Source organism: Cariama cristata, unplaced genomic scaffold, assembly GCF_000690535.1.
Source record: "Cariama cristata isolate BGI_N322 unplaced genomic scaffold, ASM69053v1 scaffold18743, whole genome shotgun sequence".
Taxonomy (NCBI): Eukaryota; Metazoa; Chordata; class Aves; order Cariamiformes; family Cariamidae; genus Cariama; species Cariama cristata.
In genome coordinates this window covers 3914-23909 of record NW_009610356.1, presented here as the reverse complement: position 1 = coordinate 23909, position 19996 = coordinate 3914, and the positions used below count along the sequence as shown (strand labels likewise).

Genomic DNA, 19996 nt, shown 5'->3' with positions numbered 1-19996 from the left:
CTTGGGCAGTATTACAAATGTTTATAGCAGACAGCAGGACATGTGTGCAATACAGCATGAAAGACTGACTCATTACTATGAAGGCTGGATAACTATAGGTGTCATTGTAGCAGTGGTGCTGAGAGACCCATCCTAGTTTTGCAATGATCATTTTCTGCTAGCAGCCCTCAGAAGAATGTTAATATCCTGATTTTACAAGAAAACAGGGAGTGTGTATTTAGACTGTTGAAAAATTAGATGGTTCTGTGCTATTCCTCCTCTCCTTCCCTGCTTTGGGGGTGGATCAGTTCCTGACCTGCTCAGGTCATGTTGGCGTCAGTGAGCCCACACCTGTCAACCCCCTAGCCATTACAGGGGGAGTATAGGAGGGCAATTTAGTACCTGTCTGCTATAATGTCTGGGCCAAGGGAATTACCTTCAGCTGTCACTGGGGTCTCTAACACCACTGCAATTCAACTCTCTCACCCTAGCTAAGGAGACTAAAGCCAGGGTGAGCATATTATGCCTGAATTCTGCAGCATTCAGATAGGTATTGGTGTGTTTATTGGAGAAAGAGAAGGCTGGACTGTGTGGTCATTGCCAGAGGTCTGGCAAGAGTATCACAAAGAGGTGTCCTCTGAGGTAAAAACACCATATGGGAGCAAGCCTAAGTATATGATTTGGTCTAGTGGCAGCAAGTATACATGGCATCCCTTAAAATGTCTCACTACTGTCATTATGTAGATTCAGGAAGGGGCACGTCCTGCTTGAGCCAAAGGAGATGGCTATAGGCAGAGTGTTACCACAGCTATCTACCTCAATTCGGTCGGAGAAAATATGTCCAGCAGTTTTTTGTTACATTGATATGGAAGTAGCGGGAAGGGTGTGAAAAGATTCAAAGCCCACCAGCTATCTTCATGTAGATTATTAGATTATAGCTGGTGGTGTGATACGGGTTAGTCCCTTGGGGTGCTTTCTTGCATCCACTTCTGTCTTGCCCAGTACCTTTGTCAAATATCTCCTCTCTCCTGTTATGTTACGTACGAAGGGAAAGAAGTCCCACTCACAGAATGAGAAGGTGACAGCGCTGAGCACAGTAGAGGCACTGAGCAGAGTACAGGCACTGCAAAGAACACAGCACACTTGAAACCCATTCTGCAGTAGCTCTGCTAGGATGGCAGCACAAACTGGGATTTAAAGTGTTTGTATTCCTGAAGTGATCATGTATGATTGGATATGTTGGAGCTGATATGTTGACAAAGGTGGTGACAATTTTTAGGCAAATGTGGTAGTCCAAGTGAACGCCTGGTGTCTCTGGAGTCACGTACACAGAGAAGGGGGAGGTGAAATTGCACCAGTTACTTTCTTCATGCTAAATTATCTTTAAGACTCAAAGCTCACCTCAGAAATGAATCTTTCATGACTCACCGAAAGAAGAGAGGAAACCCTGTCTAAGATACAGGCACTGTTTTTGTCCTGTGCTATTTGTCTGGGAGCCAATAGTCTCAATTTTCATTCTCGATAATCTGTTGGCCTTGAGAAAGTGCAGCAGTGAGTTACAGTGGAGGGACCGTTTAGCAGGAGAGCTCCTTCAGAAACGCCCTACTTGAGATAAAGTTTCTGTTTCTTGTAGGTCAGAGAGCTACTCTGCTGGATAGAGAGGCAGTCACGTATGCTAGTAAGCCAGCAATGTGGGGAATGGAAAGCAGCCTTGCATGTGCCCTCTCTCATTGGGCTATCATTTGATAGAGATCCCTGTTTCCCCTTCACCCTGCCTTGGTGATGGGCCACCGGTGTTCAGTGAAAAGGATGACTAAGGGGTTCTTCACCCAGCTACTGCCATACCGTCTCTTCCTCCACACAGAACACTTTCCACACAGAAATATGCCCAGCATATGTGGTTCAGAATAAAGCACCATATGTATTGTTTCTACTGCTGTATATGCCACATACTTTATATATCTTCTGCATAATAAATAGCTATCTGTGTGCTGATACTCTAGGCAGGGCTGGTTATGCAGTTTATTGTAAAGGTTGCTTGAAACATATAAATCACAGCTACAAACTTACAATAAGTTGCATATAATATTAAATATTCAACCAATACTCAACCAGTTCATACTGGTTTTCCATACTGTGTTTCTTTCCCTCAGGCTAAATTTGGTTTATCTGTTCGGAGAACAAGACTGGGGAAGATAACATTATTTTAGCCACATTAAAATAGTTCTGTTGACTGGACAGCTGTTTCCTCCTCTCCTTCAGCTTAGGACCCAGGTGTCTCAGAATCATGCCCTCCACAGGCCCCATGGCCACCCTTTCCAGTAGGCTTGCTTCAGAATAATACCAGTTCTCCTGAATTCACAGCAGGATTTGTTACAGATACATTTCCCCAGGGCTCTGAAGTAGAGGCTGAGCCTGCAAGAAGCTCCGTGACTGAAGCCCAGCAGTTCTACAAGTTATTTTGAGTCCAGAGTCAGGCCGCTGTTGGGACAAGATGAAGTGCAAGGGGAAGCTTCCCAGACAATGCAGCAGCAGCACAGTCTTATTTTCTAAACAGAGCACTTGATTTTTTTTCACATGGAAAGAAGTGGTTTAATGCACATATAGCTTTATTATATAGCATCTTCTGGCATAACTGCTTAGTATGCCCCCTTTTTGTTTCCCTTTCTGTGAAGCATTAAATTTACCTGCTTACGTGAAGTAAGTGGAGACATCTACAGATGAAGTGCTGTGAATCATCATCATTTGTTCCTTTTATCTTAAATGGTAACTTATGAGCTTTTGGGAAGGTCTCTTAATCTGCTCAGTGTTTTGTAATTTGGTGACATTCAAAGTGATACTTTTTCGAAGCCGCTGATTACACACTAAGGCCTCCATCCCCATGGTACTTCTGAAAGCATAAAGCCTCTATCACTGCCACTACTGGGTTAATTATAGAAGTCAGACACTGAGCCACCCAAGAAGAACAGACTGAAACCCATCTACCAGAGAGCATTCATAGCCAGCCTGTCTCAGTCAGAAGAGTCAGGCAAATTCCTGACAGTACTCTTTGAAGATTATTAGACCCTTCTTTCTACCTCAGCTCTTCCTCCCCTGACACATGCAGACACACTCACGCCCTCCTCCAGGCTCTGACAGACTTGTCAGAGGGAAAGAATTGCGCAAGCAGAGCTCTTAACAGGGGAGAGAGATTCAGCTGTCAGCCCAGCACTCCTTTCTGGAGCTGACAGCAAGAGTGTCTAGCTCAACAAAAGGCATAATGTGCCTTAGGTTATCAGCAAATGGAATAAAAGCCTTTAAAGTTCTACCAGGCGCTGTCTGCAGTGGGATGCCCTTTGAAAAGCCACTCACTTTTGGATCCACCTGCTCAGTTTGTGTCTGAATCCTTTTCTGCCCACAGAGAGGTTCTAAGGCTCAGCCCCGCTGCCAGCTACGGGCGAAAGCCAGCTCTGAAATGGCTGATAGTGGGGGGGATCTGGCTGTGCTCAGGCACAGGTCGTATGCAGGCATGCGTTGCTGCCAACACTGAGGTCAAACAAAATGATGTTTGGAAGACCATACAGTCTGGGGAGTAGCTTCAAAAGCAGAAAAGCTCTTGGCAGTCTGCAACGGACCCTCATCATCAAAGGAATGGGCAGCCCTCTTGGTACAATGACTGTGTAGAGTAGAAGGATCTTTCATCTGATGCTCACACCCTTACAAAACCTAAAGAACCGTAGCACGCGATGAGCTCTGCTATGTGCCATTCCTTTTTTACCGCCCTATCACACGTACATATCTTCCCTCCTCTCAACCGAAACCCCCTCATCAGCCACATTTTGGCTCTGCACTAAAACTGAAACACATAGGTCTAAAATGCTAAAGATCTCAGTGCTGTTGTTTCTTTACCAAACCTGTAGCAAACAGTGAGGAGTATGATGAGAGATTCATTTTTCACTTACCAAAGATTAGATTACCCAATTTGCTTAGAGATTATCAGATCAAAATCCGACATAGCTGATGGTATATTTCCTCACCCCTCCCTCTGTGACCTTTTAATGTATTGTAAACTGCTGAGAAAGTTATTTTAAATGTCTTTGGTGGTTTAAGGTAGGGGTTTGTGCTACCTCTGCATCACGCCGCCTTTCATTAAAACGGCCGGGAATGATTCAGCTCATCAGAGGAGGGTTTGCTTTCCAATTTCTGGGATTTAGAAAATGGCAGTGAGGAATTTGCATTGCTGCTGTTACCATCAGCAGACTGTACGGTAGCGCAAATGAGCCTAAAGAAGGAAAGCAACAGAAAGGCTCGTACGGATGCTGTGTAGCAGTGGTGCGCAGCCAGCCCTTGGCCGGCAGTTCTCTTGCAGGGGCCGTTCTGCTGCAGGTGGCCAAGGGCCAGTGCTGGTCCCTGGACCCGGGGGTGAGCTCCGTGCCACTGACTGTCACCTTCTCTTTGTGCAGGACGGCGGGTGCAGCTGCCCAGGAGATGTCGCCAAAGCCTTTGGTAAGGACAACGCGTGGTCACGCCCCGTACGCCCGCAGCCATGAAGCAGCGGTCAAGTTGACCTTGCATGTGTAATCGGCAATAGGTGACATTAATACACCAGACATCAATTTGCTCTTTGGACCAAACAGTCCAAAACACACAGGGGTTGAAGTCCTATTTAGAAACTATCTGCCGGGTGTGCGTGAGATACAGCCACTGGGACAGTAATACAAAGAAAACTGATAAGGGGTTCTTCTGAATAGGGTTCAAAGATGTCCGTAATATTGCCAGATCTGGCCGACTTGGGCCTTGAATGGAAAAAGAGCTGGTGGAATGTGTGTTGGACAGAACAACAAAACAAAAAGGCAGGCTGGATCCCAGGAGATGTTCTTGGGATCAGCTGTCCTCTTGAAGAGATGAGATTTTATTTATACTGTATCCCCTAGAGCTGAGCAGATATCTAAAACATCTAAGTTAATAATTAACAGATTTTGCTCTCGTGCCAATAGCTTCAGTGAATTGCACCAGCTCTTGCTAATAGAATAGAGAATTTAATCTGTGAGTATTTTCTGTTGGGCATGATGGTTACATCGGTGTGGGGGTCAAGGTCAGGATTGTCACTTAGCCATAACCTTGCTGCAGCAGCCTTTGTGAACCAGGTACTAAATACAATCCAGGCTGATGGGACATTTAAAGACACTCCCCCACCCCCCCCAAAATGCGAGACCCTTTGGAGATGTCACGGTGGGGTAATACCCGGAATACAGTGGGGCAGCACAGTTTCTCATTGGGATTTCAGGGTGGTACAATACAAGAGAGAGCACATTATGATACAGCATGTCTGCTTGGCAGGAAGCTCTGCAAGTATGGAAAGCAAGGGCAGGCCTAAACTCAGATTACAGACCTGCCAAGAAAAACTCTGGGCCTCCTGGAAAGTTTGAAACCAAAATCTGTCTTCCGAGTTTGCGGACAGCTCCTGTTTTTAGACAGGTCAGATGACAAGACAGACTTAATTAGAGAATTTTAAGCACGGCCGTGGAGTGACTGCTACCAGCAAGGAATCTGATCAGTCAGGGGATTTCATATTGCCCTTGTGTTACCCAGTGGGTGATGTGACGTAGGGAATAGATACTTCCAGTTGGGTGATTCTGACGTAGCTGAGCAGCGGCATCCACCCTCTTTGACAACAAGATTGTATTAAAAAAAACCCACTCAACCTCTCCTCAGCCCAACCCACTCTGACATCATGCCGCCTGCAGTGAGGCCTTTGTTCTGCCTGACTTTCTCTGGCTCCGCAGCTCGCCCGGTTCTTGCTGGCGTTGTTGTCGTTGGGAGCTTGTGAACTGAGATTGCGACCTCCCTGCATTCCCAGCTGCCTGCACAGAAACCTGGCCCGTGGAAGAGCTCTTTCTTCAACAAGAGCAGTTCCAGAAGTCAGAACAACAGGAAGCAACTTCAAAGTGTTTAAAATATTTTCCTTTATGGTGTTTATAGCAAGTCTGTAGGGTCCTTGTAGTCTCTTTGGGCTAACTGAACAGAGACTTGCTTGAAACTGTGAAAGGGCAGATTCTGGTCTTGGTGTTGTTCAGGAGGTGCTGGGATTCACAGTGGTATGTGTTTGAAGGCTACCACGGCTTGTCCCTGGGACCGAGGAGCATCAGAAAGCTGAGATTACACAGGCAGTAATTCTGCTCTGACAGTAGGCCAGACAGATCCATCTGACCTGTGTGTCACAGGTACAGGGCTGGAGCTGATAGAGATTACCCTAAGGCAATAAATTTACCAGATCTGGTTATGTATAGTTGAAGTAGACACGCCGTGGACATCTGACTAGCTGGAGACAGGTGTGCCTTTGTCAAAGGTGGGTGGCAAAATAAGCTTCTAGATAATATCGTTACTATCAGTGTTTATTGAATGCTGTTGAGGTGATTTGCTCTATGTGAGCCACGTACAAGATAGATAGCCTCCAGGCCCAGCATTTACAAGCCAAAGCCTTGATACTGATACTGAATTGTCTGGCAGAGACCTCTGCGCTTGCTGAGAGCCTCTTGGGGAGCGTCACATAAATACATTGGGTAGCAGAGACCACGTGATAAAACACACACGTACAAGTTCACCTGGGGATGGAGGCCTGGACAAAGCATGGACAAGAGACCCAAAGAGGAATTTTAGGTAAAGTGATTCTCTCTTTTTTGGTGGATCATTGTAAAGTCTTCATGAAAGGGATGTTGAGGTGTTCTAATGTGGTGACAGAGCAGCCATTTGAATCATAAAAAGATGTGAAGGCTAGCATTGACAAATGGCTAAAGATGTGACTGGAGGAGGCAAGTTCGTGGGAACAGGAGGAGCAGAGTGGATTGAGTACAAGTGAAGAATTGTGAAGAACTGTGAAGAAGATGCTGAGAAGCTCTACAAGTGGAAGGTGACACCATTGACCGGTGTCAGGAGTCAGAGGCAGACTGGGCATTTTGACAGAGTGGAAGCAAGGTAGAAGCCTATTTAAAAAGGCAATGAACAGAGAAACACTGAAGGTGGGGGACAAAAATGCCGGGAGTGACAGATACTTTGGGAGAGACTGCTGGAATTCTGGAACTGCCAGATGGGAACCTGGTATGGATTCAGTAAACTGAAGATGTTGCTGCCATCTGGGTATTGGAGATGATAATGGAAGAGATATAGGCTGATCAGGAAGAAGAGAGGTGGTGTGATTCAGGAATGAGAGAAAGCATGAAAGAACTTCGTGTTGGGCTCTCAGATGGTTCACATAACAGCACCCTTGGAAAGGCTGATAACATGAACACATTTCTCAAAATGCCCCAGGGAGACACTACTGTCTCCTTTTTTAAAGATGAGAAGTCAAAGCACAGAAATGCTAAGTTCAGTTGCCTGAGGTCACATACATTTTTGTGACATCGCCAGGAACAGAATGTGCCTTTTGAATCCTACGCCAGCATCTTTAACACAATAATGCTGTTCCTTACAGCAGTGGTGAGAAGAGATACAGGAGCAAGGAAGGAAAAGGAAGGAAAAATCATGTGGAAAAGTCAACTGGGGACATATATGGGTTCCAAAATATACCTGATTGATAGATCATACTGGCTTTTTTTTTTTTTTTTTTTTTTGGTGCCATTTTCGATAGCTGTGTGCGTATTGCTGTTGCAAAGGGTCACTGGCTCAGCTGGAGCACAGGTGAATGTTGATTCCAGGGCCAGCTGTGGTCCAGGCAAACTTACGCTGCATCAGCCTGGAGGGCTGCCCAGGCTGCAAATCCAGGCTGACTCCAGCTGAATTTGTGCAGAGCCAATCTGGTTATCAGTAACTTGTATTATCAGGCTCACAAAAGACATCTGAGGGACTCCATCCAGCTCCAGCAGAACTGTGTGAGCGCTGCAAGATTGGCCTGGCGTCGGCACACATATTCTGTAATGGCTTGAAAGAGAAGGCACTGTGACATGAATGAGCAAAATCAGCCTAGATGTACAGCGTAGGCCTCAAGGGGGAAGTCAGTGCATTGAAGTGGCATTGCGTAGAAACAGGACGAGTCGAGCAGACTCTGGGCAAGCTACTGGGATGGTGGTATGCAACGTACCCCCATCACACCCTGTATTATCTAGGGGGTTGTTGCCAGGTGTTCCCAGTCCCCCACAACCTAAAGTAACAGCACGCTGTCTAGCTGTACTTGAAAACAAAAGACTGCAGCTAGACGTTGCACAGATCACCAATGCTTCTGGTCGTACAAAAACCCCATGCATAAGTAAAGAAAGACCATGCTAAAAACTACAGCCTCCTGGTTGGATGTTAACTAGTAGAAAAGTAGGGGAACAGACTTGAAGCTTTCAGACATCTTTGCAACACTGACACAGGGTGGAAAGTTCTGGAGCGCATTGGAAAAGTATATTTAATGTGGGCTTGTCATTCCTGGAGCTGCAGGGCAGTAAGCACGTGTCATTCCAATGTTTAGACGTACTGCATCTGCTGTTACATAGCTCCTCTCTTCTGGAAGAGCTTCATGATCTATGTTGTAGGTTGCAAAAGTTACTCAAGTTGAATGAGTTTCAATCCTGTAATTCAAACATATTTGCTTTCCTCCCAAAATAGGCAATCAAAAGAAAAATAATACTTAAGTGTAGAGGAACCAAAAGTCTGTGATTCTGAAGTGTAGCTGTCATGTGACTGTTTTGCATTAGTAATTTGGAGGCTGTGAGACCCACAATGAGAGACAGAACTAGAATTGGGGATCAGGGGATAGGATTGACAAGTCAAAGAGTCCAGAGTGTCCTTTGCCAGGCCTTTGACTTATGTAAACACCCTCTTTGAAACCTTGACCCCAAATCCGTCCCAACTTCCTCATGTTGTTTTCTTCCACCCATGAAGAAGACATCAACTAGATTTCCCAGGGTACTTATTTTTTGCAAAGGTGGAGCAAGATTGTGCCAGGTAACAACAGGTTACTAGTAGTAGTATCACACTTGCGTCAAACTGAGGCTTTAAAACTCAGCCATCTGAAATGACAGCTCAGGAAAAATCTGCCAGGTAGCTGGCATGGTAGGACACCTGAATGGGTGCCTGGCTATAAATATTGCTTGTGATGTGCTCAGCAGTTTTGCACAAACCTCATTTTTAATATCCCTTTACCACGGACATACATGTTCCTTTCAGATAACCGCCAGGCAAAGGGAGGTGAGGCCAGCTGAGCAGCCGGGTGCTCTGCTCCCAGGCATTGCTGCTGGGTCTGCTCTTTGGGAAGGGGGTGAAGGAAAGGAACTGGCTTTTATAAATCGGTGCACACTCCACAGTTGTCACGTATTCTAAGATCAAAATAGTACCAAATTCAGGTTTGTCTACAGAGCTTTTAAACAGATGGCAGAAGCTGAGCAGATTTGATAATGGTTTCACTCACTCGTCAGATGTCAAGGTCCAGTGCTATTGTTTGGCTAGTGGCAGAGATCGGAGCAAATCCTAATGCCAGACTTACCTAGCCTGGGATCTCTCCAGAGTTTGGACATGTTCATAACGGGGTGGGGTTAGTTCGAGCTCATCTGCTTCCTGTGAAGTGAGGTTTATAGCCCTGTTCTTTTGCCAGTTCTGGGAAGAAGCTGGGCAGAGGGGAGGCCTGTTCGGACACATACACATTGAAGAAGCAGAGAGTCTGAACAGGAAAATGCTTTGTTTCAGGGATGGGTCACCACAGGCTCACAAAAGGGTAAAAGCCAAACTTCTCCAAGGAAGACTAGATATGCCAAAATATCACAGGAGGAGCTGCTGGTGGAATAGTTCCAGCCCAGCTGGAAATATTGGAAGTCACAGCAGAGAATCAAGAGTGATTCCAAAAAATCTTCTTCCTGATCTTACTCCCAGGGGGACTGATTTCATGATTTGCAAAGCCAGGGGAGATGGACAGGCTGAACAGGCATGACTGAGTATTCAGTGCTGTTATTCAGTATCTGGAACATATTTAGGAGTTGTAGCTATGAGTTAGACCTCCTTTGTGGTGCATGCTGAGAATCAGAGAACCCAGGGGTGGTGGTCCTTGCCCCAGAGTTTTCAAACGAGAGGAACCAAATGCAGACCTATCCAGATCTCTTTGACAAGGGATCACCTAGACCTGCACTGAACACATGTGACTGATGGACTTGAAAAATCCATCATTTGATTAAAAAATTGGCTTGTTTTATGTCAGTGTTGGGAAGAGTACATTACATTCATGAGTATGCTTTCCTTCAGGGTATGTTCCCACTCACAGCTTGTAGCCTAGAAAGGTCTTAAAGTAGGAGCTGTCCTCTTCTCTGTACAGCTCAACAGGTCCCAGCCCTGTGATGAGGGCTTCTGAGTAGCGCAGTCACAATACTAGTTAATGAGGAACTGTGCTCAGATACTAGTATGCAGTAAAGAGTTAAAACTGAATTTGAAAATAAAGAGTGTGGGGTGGAGCAGAATAATCTATATCTTTGTCATCACAACAGAAAAGGATTCTTTCCATTTAAAATACCAGAGAAATACAACTCGGCATGTGTCAGTTCTTCCGTAAAGCATTTCTTCCAAGTTTGCTGTGTCTATTACAGGAGAGGACTCTCTGTAGCAAATTATTTAGGGCTGGCTATTGTTTTTGGTGGCCACTGTGTTCTTGCTTTGTCTTTCACCCTCTTCTGCCCTGCTTTCTTACGTGTCACTTTTTGCTGATCACAGGAGCCGGTGCTGATTTTGTCATGCTTGGAGGAATGTTTGCAGGCCATGACCAGTGTGCTGGAGAGATTATGGAAAAGAATGGCAAGAAGGTGAAACTCTTCTATGGAATGAGCTCTGATACAGCCATGAAGAAGCATGCAGGAGGGGTTGCTGAATACAGGTATGAATTCCACACAGGGGCAGTTGCAGTGAGCCAGCCATCCAGTAACTTCTGGAGCAGAATTGTTCAAAAGGCATCTGTTGGAAACAGGCCTATGTCTCTATTCCCATTTAGGAAGGTGTTACCAACACTTACGGCAGCAGATCAGAGGGAGGGATGACATCAAGGGGGAGATAGGGAGAAGGAGCTGGGACTGGCTCGCTGAAAGCAACCGTGTTCCCTCGATTGCAACCAGTGCAGTGTGCTGTCACTGCAGCACTAGCTGTGCGGCCTGGGAAGTCATTACGCACTGTTCTGACTTATGGGTCTCTTGGGATGTGTATGAATTGAATGCTGGAACATGGCATACCAGGCTGCAATTTCTGGCCCTCTCCTTGTCCAGGTTGGGTGTCCTGTTGGTGTTTGGGTTCTCGGCTGGCCTACGTGCTCCCTTGTGTTTGCAGAAAGTGGGTGACTGGTGAATCGGTGAAGCTCAGCTGAGGTTTCCCCAGTATAGAGTTGAGTTACAGCTGTCCCACTAATGAGGGCTTAGGACCTCCAAAGCACTCTCAGCCACAGGCAGTAGCCCGTGGACTCCCTCCTGCATTGTTGGGCAGTCTTCTTAGGCAGCAGAATCCTGCTGTACAGATTGCTCACCCCTTTCTGGGTAACAGAGCACCAGAGTAGCCCCAAATCACGCAGCATGTGGGAGCTTGGGTTTTGAGCTAAAATCCTCAGGGGAGAAGAAAGGAAGACAGACTTTGCAAAGGAATCTCTTGTCCATTGCTATTTTACTCCAGAAACTACTGAGAATATTGAGTTTTTGAAAAAGCAGATGAGTCCAGAAAACCTCTGTGTCTTTTCTCTTACGAGTGGCAAGTATAGCCACTGCCCTTAGACAACATGGTTCTTGCATACTTTGTTAGAGAATGTTTCCTGGTTTACAGTATACACTGGTTTATTGAGGGGGTCTCTTTTGATTCTTCTCCTCTACTGTGGTAGATTCAGGCTCTGGTCCCATTTGCTAAAACGCTGTTTTAATAAGAGTGTGAACAAATGAATGAATGAATTGACACTGGTCCTCCTTAAAAATAAGATAAAGTGCAAGTATTATGTCTTGTAAGAGTAAAGGTTGTACAAAAAGGCGTTGTATTTGGCTGAGTCTATCTAGACCCTTTCAATTCCTTATGGGCAATACTATACAAATTCTGCTTGATCCATAGCTGTATTTTAGTTTGCGTCCTGATTTTAGAGTCCCGTGGGGATCAAGTTCTGAAACCTCAGCAACAAGGGAGTTGGAAGCACAATCTGAAATTTTTAGTCCCTGTTGAGATGCTGCCTTTTTGTGCCACTAGCAGGTAACACAGAAGGAGTCCCCCCCAGTCTACTTCTAGCTACAACAGCTCCAAACATTCAATCTGTAAGCCTTGGCAGGTAACTGTGGAGGAGACAATTCCCATCATCTTGTTCACCTGCAGCCACGACGCAGAGCCCATACCAGCCTTGATCTTGGTCTTGGTCTTGTTTGGCCTGTCCCAGCACGAGTGTCGCTGTCGTTTAAAAATAGCAACTGTTAGTTAGCCGGCACTGGAAATGTGCTGGACATTGAAGGGATGATTGGAAACAGGGCAAGGGTTTGCTTTGAATTACTCTTACAGGGAAAGTTATAGGAAGCTTGGTCACTCGCTAGTTTAACTTATGGCAAACTTGAATAAAAGGGTTTTAAAAGTCAGCATTTTAAATGCTGGATACCCCAAACAGGTCAAGCCAGTAGGGCTTCTTTATGCGTATTTAAAAAGCCCAGCCATAAGTCTCTATCAGTGACCCCAGTAAGCTGTTTTGTCTTTAAAAGAGCCTGAGCACTCCCAATGTTTTATTCAAGCAGTGGGGAGCTCAGTGTGCTCAGCCCCCTGCAGAAGCAGACTACTTGTCACTTAACTTCATCTTCTCAAAATTACACATTTTGGCTGGAGAACCTGAGCCTGCAGCAAACAGTTAAATTAAAATTGACAGGTACGGTGAGATGGCTGTAGCAGGGAATGAAGTCGTGAGAGTAATTGTTCTCGTAATGAATATGTCAAGTTGATCCCATTTAATTTTGTATGAAAGCTGTGTACCTGGTTTCATTACTTTTATGTCATTTATATATTGGTTTATTTTTACATTTTTACTTCCTTCCATGAGGAACAGGGATCAGAGCTGTGAATTTCTGAAAGGCAATTATTAAGTTTCTTTTATGGGAGAAAAGAAATAAGGCAAGCAGGAACAGAGACCCCATGCAGTATTGTTCAGTTAGAGCCAATTTGCTTTTGTTAACCCTTTTGAGATTTCACAGGTTTTGTATGAACGCTGCGGTTCTACTGTGGTTGCTCAGCAATTCACAGCTGCCACTAAGCTGGGTTTTGTCACTTATATACTAACTGTAGGGTGGAATTTGGGCCACAGAGACAGAATAGCACCAGCAGCTGGCTGCTACTTACTGTCTTTTTTCTGTATCCCAAATGAAAGCCTGGAAGACCTGCCCCCAATTCCTACCATTTCTTAAATGTGCCCCTCATAAGGTTGCTTCATGCCACAGCGGCCTGACCCCTTTACCCTGACCCACATTTTGCGGGGCTGAGAGCGCACCATCACAGGTGCTTCACCCCGACCACCCTGCCAGGATTCCCACGCACCCTGCGCATCCCTCCGTGCCAGCAGCAGGCCTGAGCTGGCCGGGAGCTATGGGACACACCACAAATTGGACCCTGTGCAAAAAGTCTAAAGCAAGTATGTCGCCCTTTCTATTCACCGTTCAGTGGTTAGCGAGAGACAGAGAGCCCCTGCCGAGAGCATCTGAGCACACCTTTCCCAGCTGTTGGCAGTCCTGGTTGTTCCGCCTTCACCTTTCTTTTCTGAGAAAGGGTTAGTTTTGGGTCATAACAACTCCAGGAGAGATGTCAGAGCAGCAAATCCCTCAGCAGTTCCTCCTGACTTGCTTATGCGGCTCTCTGCCAAGTGTGTCAGCTTTTGTGACACTGCTTCTAATCCACGCATGGCCTGTGCACGGACATTTGTGGCTGGCAAAACAGTCTCCAGTTGGGGATTTTTTTTACTTAAAGTTTTATTTATTGCCAACTAACACAACTTTCTAATCACTGTTGGGTAATTAAACAAACACGTAAGTGAACACCGTTCCTCCCGCTTTTCCAGATGCCACTTAAGCCAGACACCTCTCTTCACCCCACCGTGTCTGAGCTCCCCTTGCTTTCACCACAGGTCACAGTCTGTCCCAGCTCCTTCAGTGAGGAAAGGGGTGGCACAGGCCATTGTGGTCATGGGTGTAATGGTTTCTCTCTGCCACTCCTCCTTCTTACTGTGCCTGCTCCATCGTGGGTTGTCCACAGTCCCTTTGTGGCTGTCCCTGCTCGGGCACGGGTCACCCAGGGAGTGCAGTCCCTTTGGGAGCGCACACCTTTGGCATGGAGCACCTCATGGTCATCGTGCATCTCCAGCTGCCTGTCTCCTCAGGTGGGTCCCCTCTCCCAGGGGCTGCTGCTGCTGTTTCTTAAATACACTTGAGCAGAGGCATCATGGGCTCTTCTAACGGGCTGAAGTTTTGGTGGCTCACACCATTTTCAGAGCCAGGTGGAACCATTTATGTGACTGGCACGAAGCTGATCACCGCCTTCGCCCACACAGGGCACACCGGCAGCCCTTGCTACTCAAAATCTACCATATGTGCCCAACACAGCACTCCTGTGTAACAATTGAGTACTCATGCATTAGCAAATTGGGCGCTCATGCATGCACCAACAGGGTGCTTGGGCATAAATTATTTGAGCGTGCATGCATGAACTAATTGGATTCTTATGCAAAAATGTGCTGGGTTTGGGCATTTGTGGCATTAATTGGGCATTCATGCATAAATTATTTGGGCACTCATGCATTAATTTATTCAGTGCTCATGCATGAACTAATTTGACAGTCACACAAGAACGCAGCAAGCCCAGCGATTTACGGCCTATATGGTACTTGTCTCCTCTGCGAGGTGCACGGCGAGGAACTCTTTGAATGTTAATCCATTACAAACTCTTTCAACATCGTCACAATCTTAATGTACATCGGTTATAAACTCCACTCTTCCTCCCTTTGGACCAGACAGTAGGGATTAATATTAACACTGTAGGAGCACACTTAGTAAAATGTCACTCCTCCAGCCCGAGCACCATGTTAAAAGGGTTAACATCACAGTTTGGTTATATACCCATCACAGACCCCCACCCCTGGACCAGCCTGCAGCAGGTAACAGTTGAAAAACATGTGCATATGCTTACCAACAGTCCGCCCGCTCTCCCCTGGGAACCAGGTGACAGGACTCATCAGCACAGTCTGGGCAACATGTTACCTGTTACAAACTCTGCCCCTCTCCCCGGGGACTAGAGTATTGGGGTTAATGTTCACACAGCCCAAATACCTGCCTATCCACAAACTTCATGTGGACAAGACTATGGAGGTTAATATTACAATGATCTGAGCACATGCTTATTACAAACTTCAGACTTTGTGTCTGCAAAGCACATACCCAAGAAAGCCCCAACAGTTTGAATATATACCCATTACAAACTCAGTCTCTTGCCCCTGTGGACCCCTATCAAAGGTAACATCATCATAATCTGAATGCTTGATACAAATCTTGTCCCTTCAAAAAGACCAACCAAGAACATAATGGCAGTTCACGTTGTTCAATGTGCTTTAGCATAAAAGCATATGCTTAAGCTCATACAAGCAAAAATTAATGCTGTTGTAAAGGTACCACTAGGGCCATGAGCTCAGTAGCTGTAGGCTTCATTTGTATCCAAAATGGAGGCGGGGGCGTGTAGGGCAGTGTGAGCAGTGTTCACATGCAGCAGCGTGGGCATGTCCTCGTTTGGGGAGTAGGATGACACACCAAACAGCTTCGCTGTCTTGGGCCTTGCTCCACAGCCGTAACAACATAAACTGAGCTGTGACCTTCTTGCTGCGCTTGCGGTTGCTTAACTCACAGCTCTAGATTTCTGTCCCACTTCCATCCTATACTCCTCCTTTTCCTTCTGGAACATCTGTTATTCCCAGCATGTAGAGTGGGAGAATGGAGACTTTTTCAGCCCTTTTTGACACTTTTTTCCAAGGATGAACATAAAACTGGACTGTCAGCATTTTCTGTGGCACTAACCTTACCCCTTCTTCCAGCATGCTTCCCCTAGTATGGTATCTATAGGTTGCTCCTTGATCAACAGGATATCCCATCAGCTTATCAGCTGATACTAGAGGAGCAGTAGCAACTGTCCAGCTGCCAGAGCTTTGGGGCTGTGATGCTGGCTGGTCACCACTTTTGTAGGTTTTGGTCTCCAGAGCCAAAAAAGTGGCATCTCACAAGCTCCAGCTTCCTAACATCACCATAGCCACTGCAGGGGCAGCTCCCAGGGGCAGTGGCTGTAAGTGTCCCACATTTCTGTAATTTTGCTCTGAAAAAAAGGACCACCAAGTGTTCACGCTCTGAGGAGCAACGTTCCCATCTCTGCAGGTCTGTTGAACCACTGTAACTGGAGCTGCCTTTGTTTGCCGTCAGCTCTCTGCTATCAAAAACACCTGCAATTTATGCCCCACATGATGCTCAAGCATGAATTAACAAACAGGGCACTCATGTTTGCACTGATGGGGCATTCATGCATAAATTAAAACTGGACTCTCATGCATGAACTGAATGGGCAGTCTTGCATGAATGCAGTAAACCCTACATTTCTTGCCCAGTACAGCGTGCAGAGCTCTTCATATGGCAGGAGCTGGTAGGTAAAATTTGCACTGGTTTCCCCAAATCCCAGATGTGCACTGCTCCTTGCGATCTTGCTCCCGGAGGCTGAGCTGAACCTCCCGACTTTGACTGGAGGAGGTGGGCATGGCTGAAAAACCAAGCTGCAGAATGGTAGCATGACTACTTTTGTGTTGTTTTGTGGGCCCGGCCTCCTCTTCCTGCTGGCCCTGGAGCTGAAAATAAAAGCCTGTGAACTCCCAGCAGCAGAGGCCCTACAAGACCCCCCCCGACTGCATGGCAGGGGTACATACATTTTCCATTGGCCACTCGTTACAGTGTTTATTTAAGAGTTTCGAGAACGAGTCAATTACTCATCAGATGTAGGGAGATTAATCATGGTTCCTTATTCACATGGCATATTAACACATCGCCTTTATTGTCTCCCTAGGGCTTTGACCTCACATTTAAACTAACAAACAGAATGAAATACAGCCAGGCTCACACTGAAGTACCTCCACATAGCCGCTGTTGCTGTTGTTAATGATTTGCAAGTGGAGCCTCCAAACAGGCATGCCCTTCTTCCTTGCTCTATCCCCTAGACAACTTGTTTAAGGGAGAGGTAAAGCCACATTTATAACAATGACAGATCCCTGCCTCAACTTCTGCCTCCATTTTGTAGGGGAGAAGGAGAGCAATCCCCTCTCCCCTCCGCATTTCTCTTGGACCCCCTCCCTTCCCAAAGCCTGCCTCTCCAAAGGAGCTAGGGTGGCAGGCAGGACAGGCTGGCTCTAAAGCCTGGTGAGCTCAGCTGGTGATGGGGGAACTCCGCTGCAGGAGGAATTGCTGAGCATGAGGCTAGAGAAAGCTGAAGGGGAAGGAGTGAAAGCTATTTGCCTGGATTCTTCCATTGTGTAACTCTTCAGATGTGCTTTTGGGTACAGTGCAGTCTGTGCTGGCATGCGCCTGTACTGATAGTAGTCATAGCACAGCTGTTTTTTTTCTGGCCTTTTTGCCTGGCTCTGAACTGTGCTAGCTCACCTTTCAGCGTCAGGGGACAGCTCGACAGGGGGTTTCCCACTCCATTTCTGTGGGCTCCGGAGAATCGGGCTGGTAGGAGACAGCCGGAGCATTTCCATCCGTGTCTGGTCAGTGACATGGGATAGAGCCCAGGGGCTGTGAAGCCTCTGTAGAGCTGTGCTGAGGTGCCTGCTGAGAACCAGCTCCAACATTTCTGTAAGTTGCTGGAACCTGGCTGTTCCTTATACTTCAACCCTTGCAACTCTCAAGGTCAAATTTACCTTTCAATAAACCTGGAAGCTTCACTTGCTTGTAGGCAGGTGGTGGAGGGGTGGAAGGGGGAGAGCTGTAAATACACTCATGAGATAGTGGGGCATCTACAAGATCTCTCCACTTCTAGTTCCCATATTGGTGGTGATGGGAGCTGAGGCATTTCAGGGCTTGACAGCACCAAGCAGCAACAGTCAAGCAAGCAATAAAGCTGGAGGGAACATTTGTAAACTGCAGTGTGCAGAGTATTAAGCTCCACATTGCTCTGGCAGACATACTGTTATGTTTTGCATCTAGGCATAAATAATGCAGTAACCAATCTCTTCTCCAGGGCTTCGGAGGGCAGAACTGTGGAGGTACCGTACCGAGGGGACGTGGAACTCACCATCCTGGACATCCTCGGTGGGCTGCGCTCCACCTGCACCTACGTGGGAGCTGCCAAACTCAAGGAACTGAGCAGGAGAACTACGTTTATCCGGGTCACCCAGCAGCACAGCCAGGTCTTCTCTTAGTCTGGCACTGGGGGGGCTGGAGAGAGAGGGGTGGGGGAGAGGAGCAGGAAGGGCTGCTGTTTTGTTTTGCATTCTCCTTCATGTTGTGTTAGTGGCAAACTCTCCTCTCTCGGCACGGCAGTGTCATAGCCATTGGAGGGGCTATGGCTGGGGTTTGGAAGGGGAAAGTCGTGCCATTAACACCATGCCATTGGTTCAGGATGCAATAGCCTCATCTTTTATTGTGCCTACTTTATTTTTTAATCAACATTTCTTCACTTATGCCCCTCCCCCCCCACCCCCCCCGATAAATAGCTGCTGAAACCTCAATTAACAAGGAATTGGCTTGTACAGACATGGCTGTTAGGCCTGCACACATCCACACATGCCTTTTTTTTAAGACTGACCTGTCAGCTACCACTGCTTCTGGCAGTGCACCCTGCAGAAATTGCAGGCTGGCAGAGAAAAGGATGCAAGCAATTGCATAGAGAAGTCAGAAATCAAATTCTCTTAATCTTTGTTCTGGCAAGAGAATGGCTGTTGGTGGCACGGCTGCCAGCCTGCAGAATGTCAGAGGTGGATGAGGCCTGACTACTGGTGACTTCTTACGGTGATGATAAAAATGCCAGATGTCTTTCACTCTCAGTTCACAGGGCTGGTACAGTCGTTCTAACTTAAATCTCCTTATTCAGTGGACTTGCCTCTTCAGAGAAGCTGGCATTGAATGTAGCAAACCCGTCCTGTCCCCCCTGCCCCCATCTGTGGAGATCATTCAGGAGAAAACGTCTCAGAGCTTGCCTGCTTTTTTTGTGCGTGCAGTTACTGAATTACCTGGGTTCCTGCTTGTACCTGCTCTCTGGGAACAGATTTTTAAGACACTGAACCTCAGAAACAGTAACCTCACGTAGGGGGGGTGTGTTTCTCTGCAGCCCTCCCTGTTCCCTTACCTGTTCATACCCATTTAGCAAAGATGGAAAAAGGCTGCGCTGTGCATTGTCTGCGGTCAGGTAATGGCGGCTGGAGGGATCAAATTCACTTTTGGTTATTTGGTACCACTCCTTTGCGCTCCCTGACACCATGAAAAGCAAAAGAGAGCTTTTGGCAGAATAGCCTGATTGCAAGACGCTGGTAGGCTGAGGTGGAGTTAAAGCATTTGTTCTAAAGGCAGTAATGAATGTTTAAGACTCTGGGTAACACTTTAATAAAGTGTAATGGCCCGCTAATTAATTGATAAATCGCAATGCAATTTCTTTGGAAATACACATTGCATCCACATGAATACCACAGTAGCTCGTTATGATAAATGATGTAAAAGTAGGCACCAATGAATTAATAATGCTTGGCCACTTACTTTAAAGTGCTGCTGAGATTGTAACACAGCTCTTCAGTACTTCAGAGTCTTCCTTTCCCCTCCTGTAGACATCTGTGGAAAGAGGCAGGCTTCCTTTGAAAAGCAAAAGAGCGATCTGTAGGAAGAGGAATAGGAAAGAGAAACTCTAGAACTAAACTCGTATGCTGGACTGCTCAAAAAGCCATGCACAAGGATTGGTACAATTGACCACGCGGAGCAGCAAATGTAGGCCACCAGCTGATCCCTGGGGACTCTGAAGTGTGTTCTGCACATTAGAAAAAGCACAGGATAGCTTCTAAATAGCCTGGTATTTTAAATGGCTT

The 19996-nt window shown here is 46.5% G+C and overlaps 1 protein-coding gene across 1 annotated transcript in view; it reads left to right on the top strand.

Moving 5' to 3' along the window:
- LOC104159848 (GMP reductase 1-like) overlaps positions 1-18594 on the top strand; it is a 22487-nt gene extending 3893 nt beyond the window's left edge. The window contains exons 3-5 of the mRNA XM_009697866.1: positions 4422-4464; positions 10633-10792; positions 18163-18594. Of these exons, the coding sequence (XP_009696168.1) occupies positions 4422-4464; positions 10633-10792; positions 18163-18343 (384 nt within the window). The 3' untranslated portion in view covers positions 18344-18594. The remainder of the gene's footprint in view (positions 1-4421; positions 4465-10632; positions 10793-18162) is intronic.
- The last annotated feature ends 1402 nt before the right edge of the window (positions 18595-19996 follow it).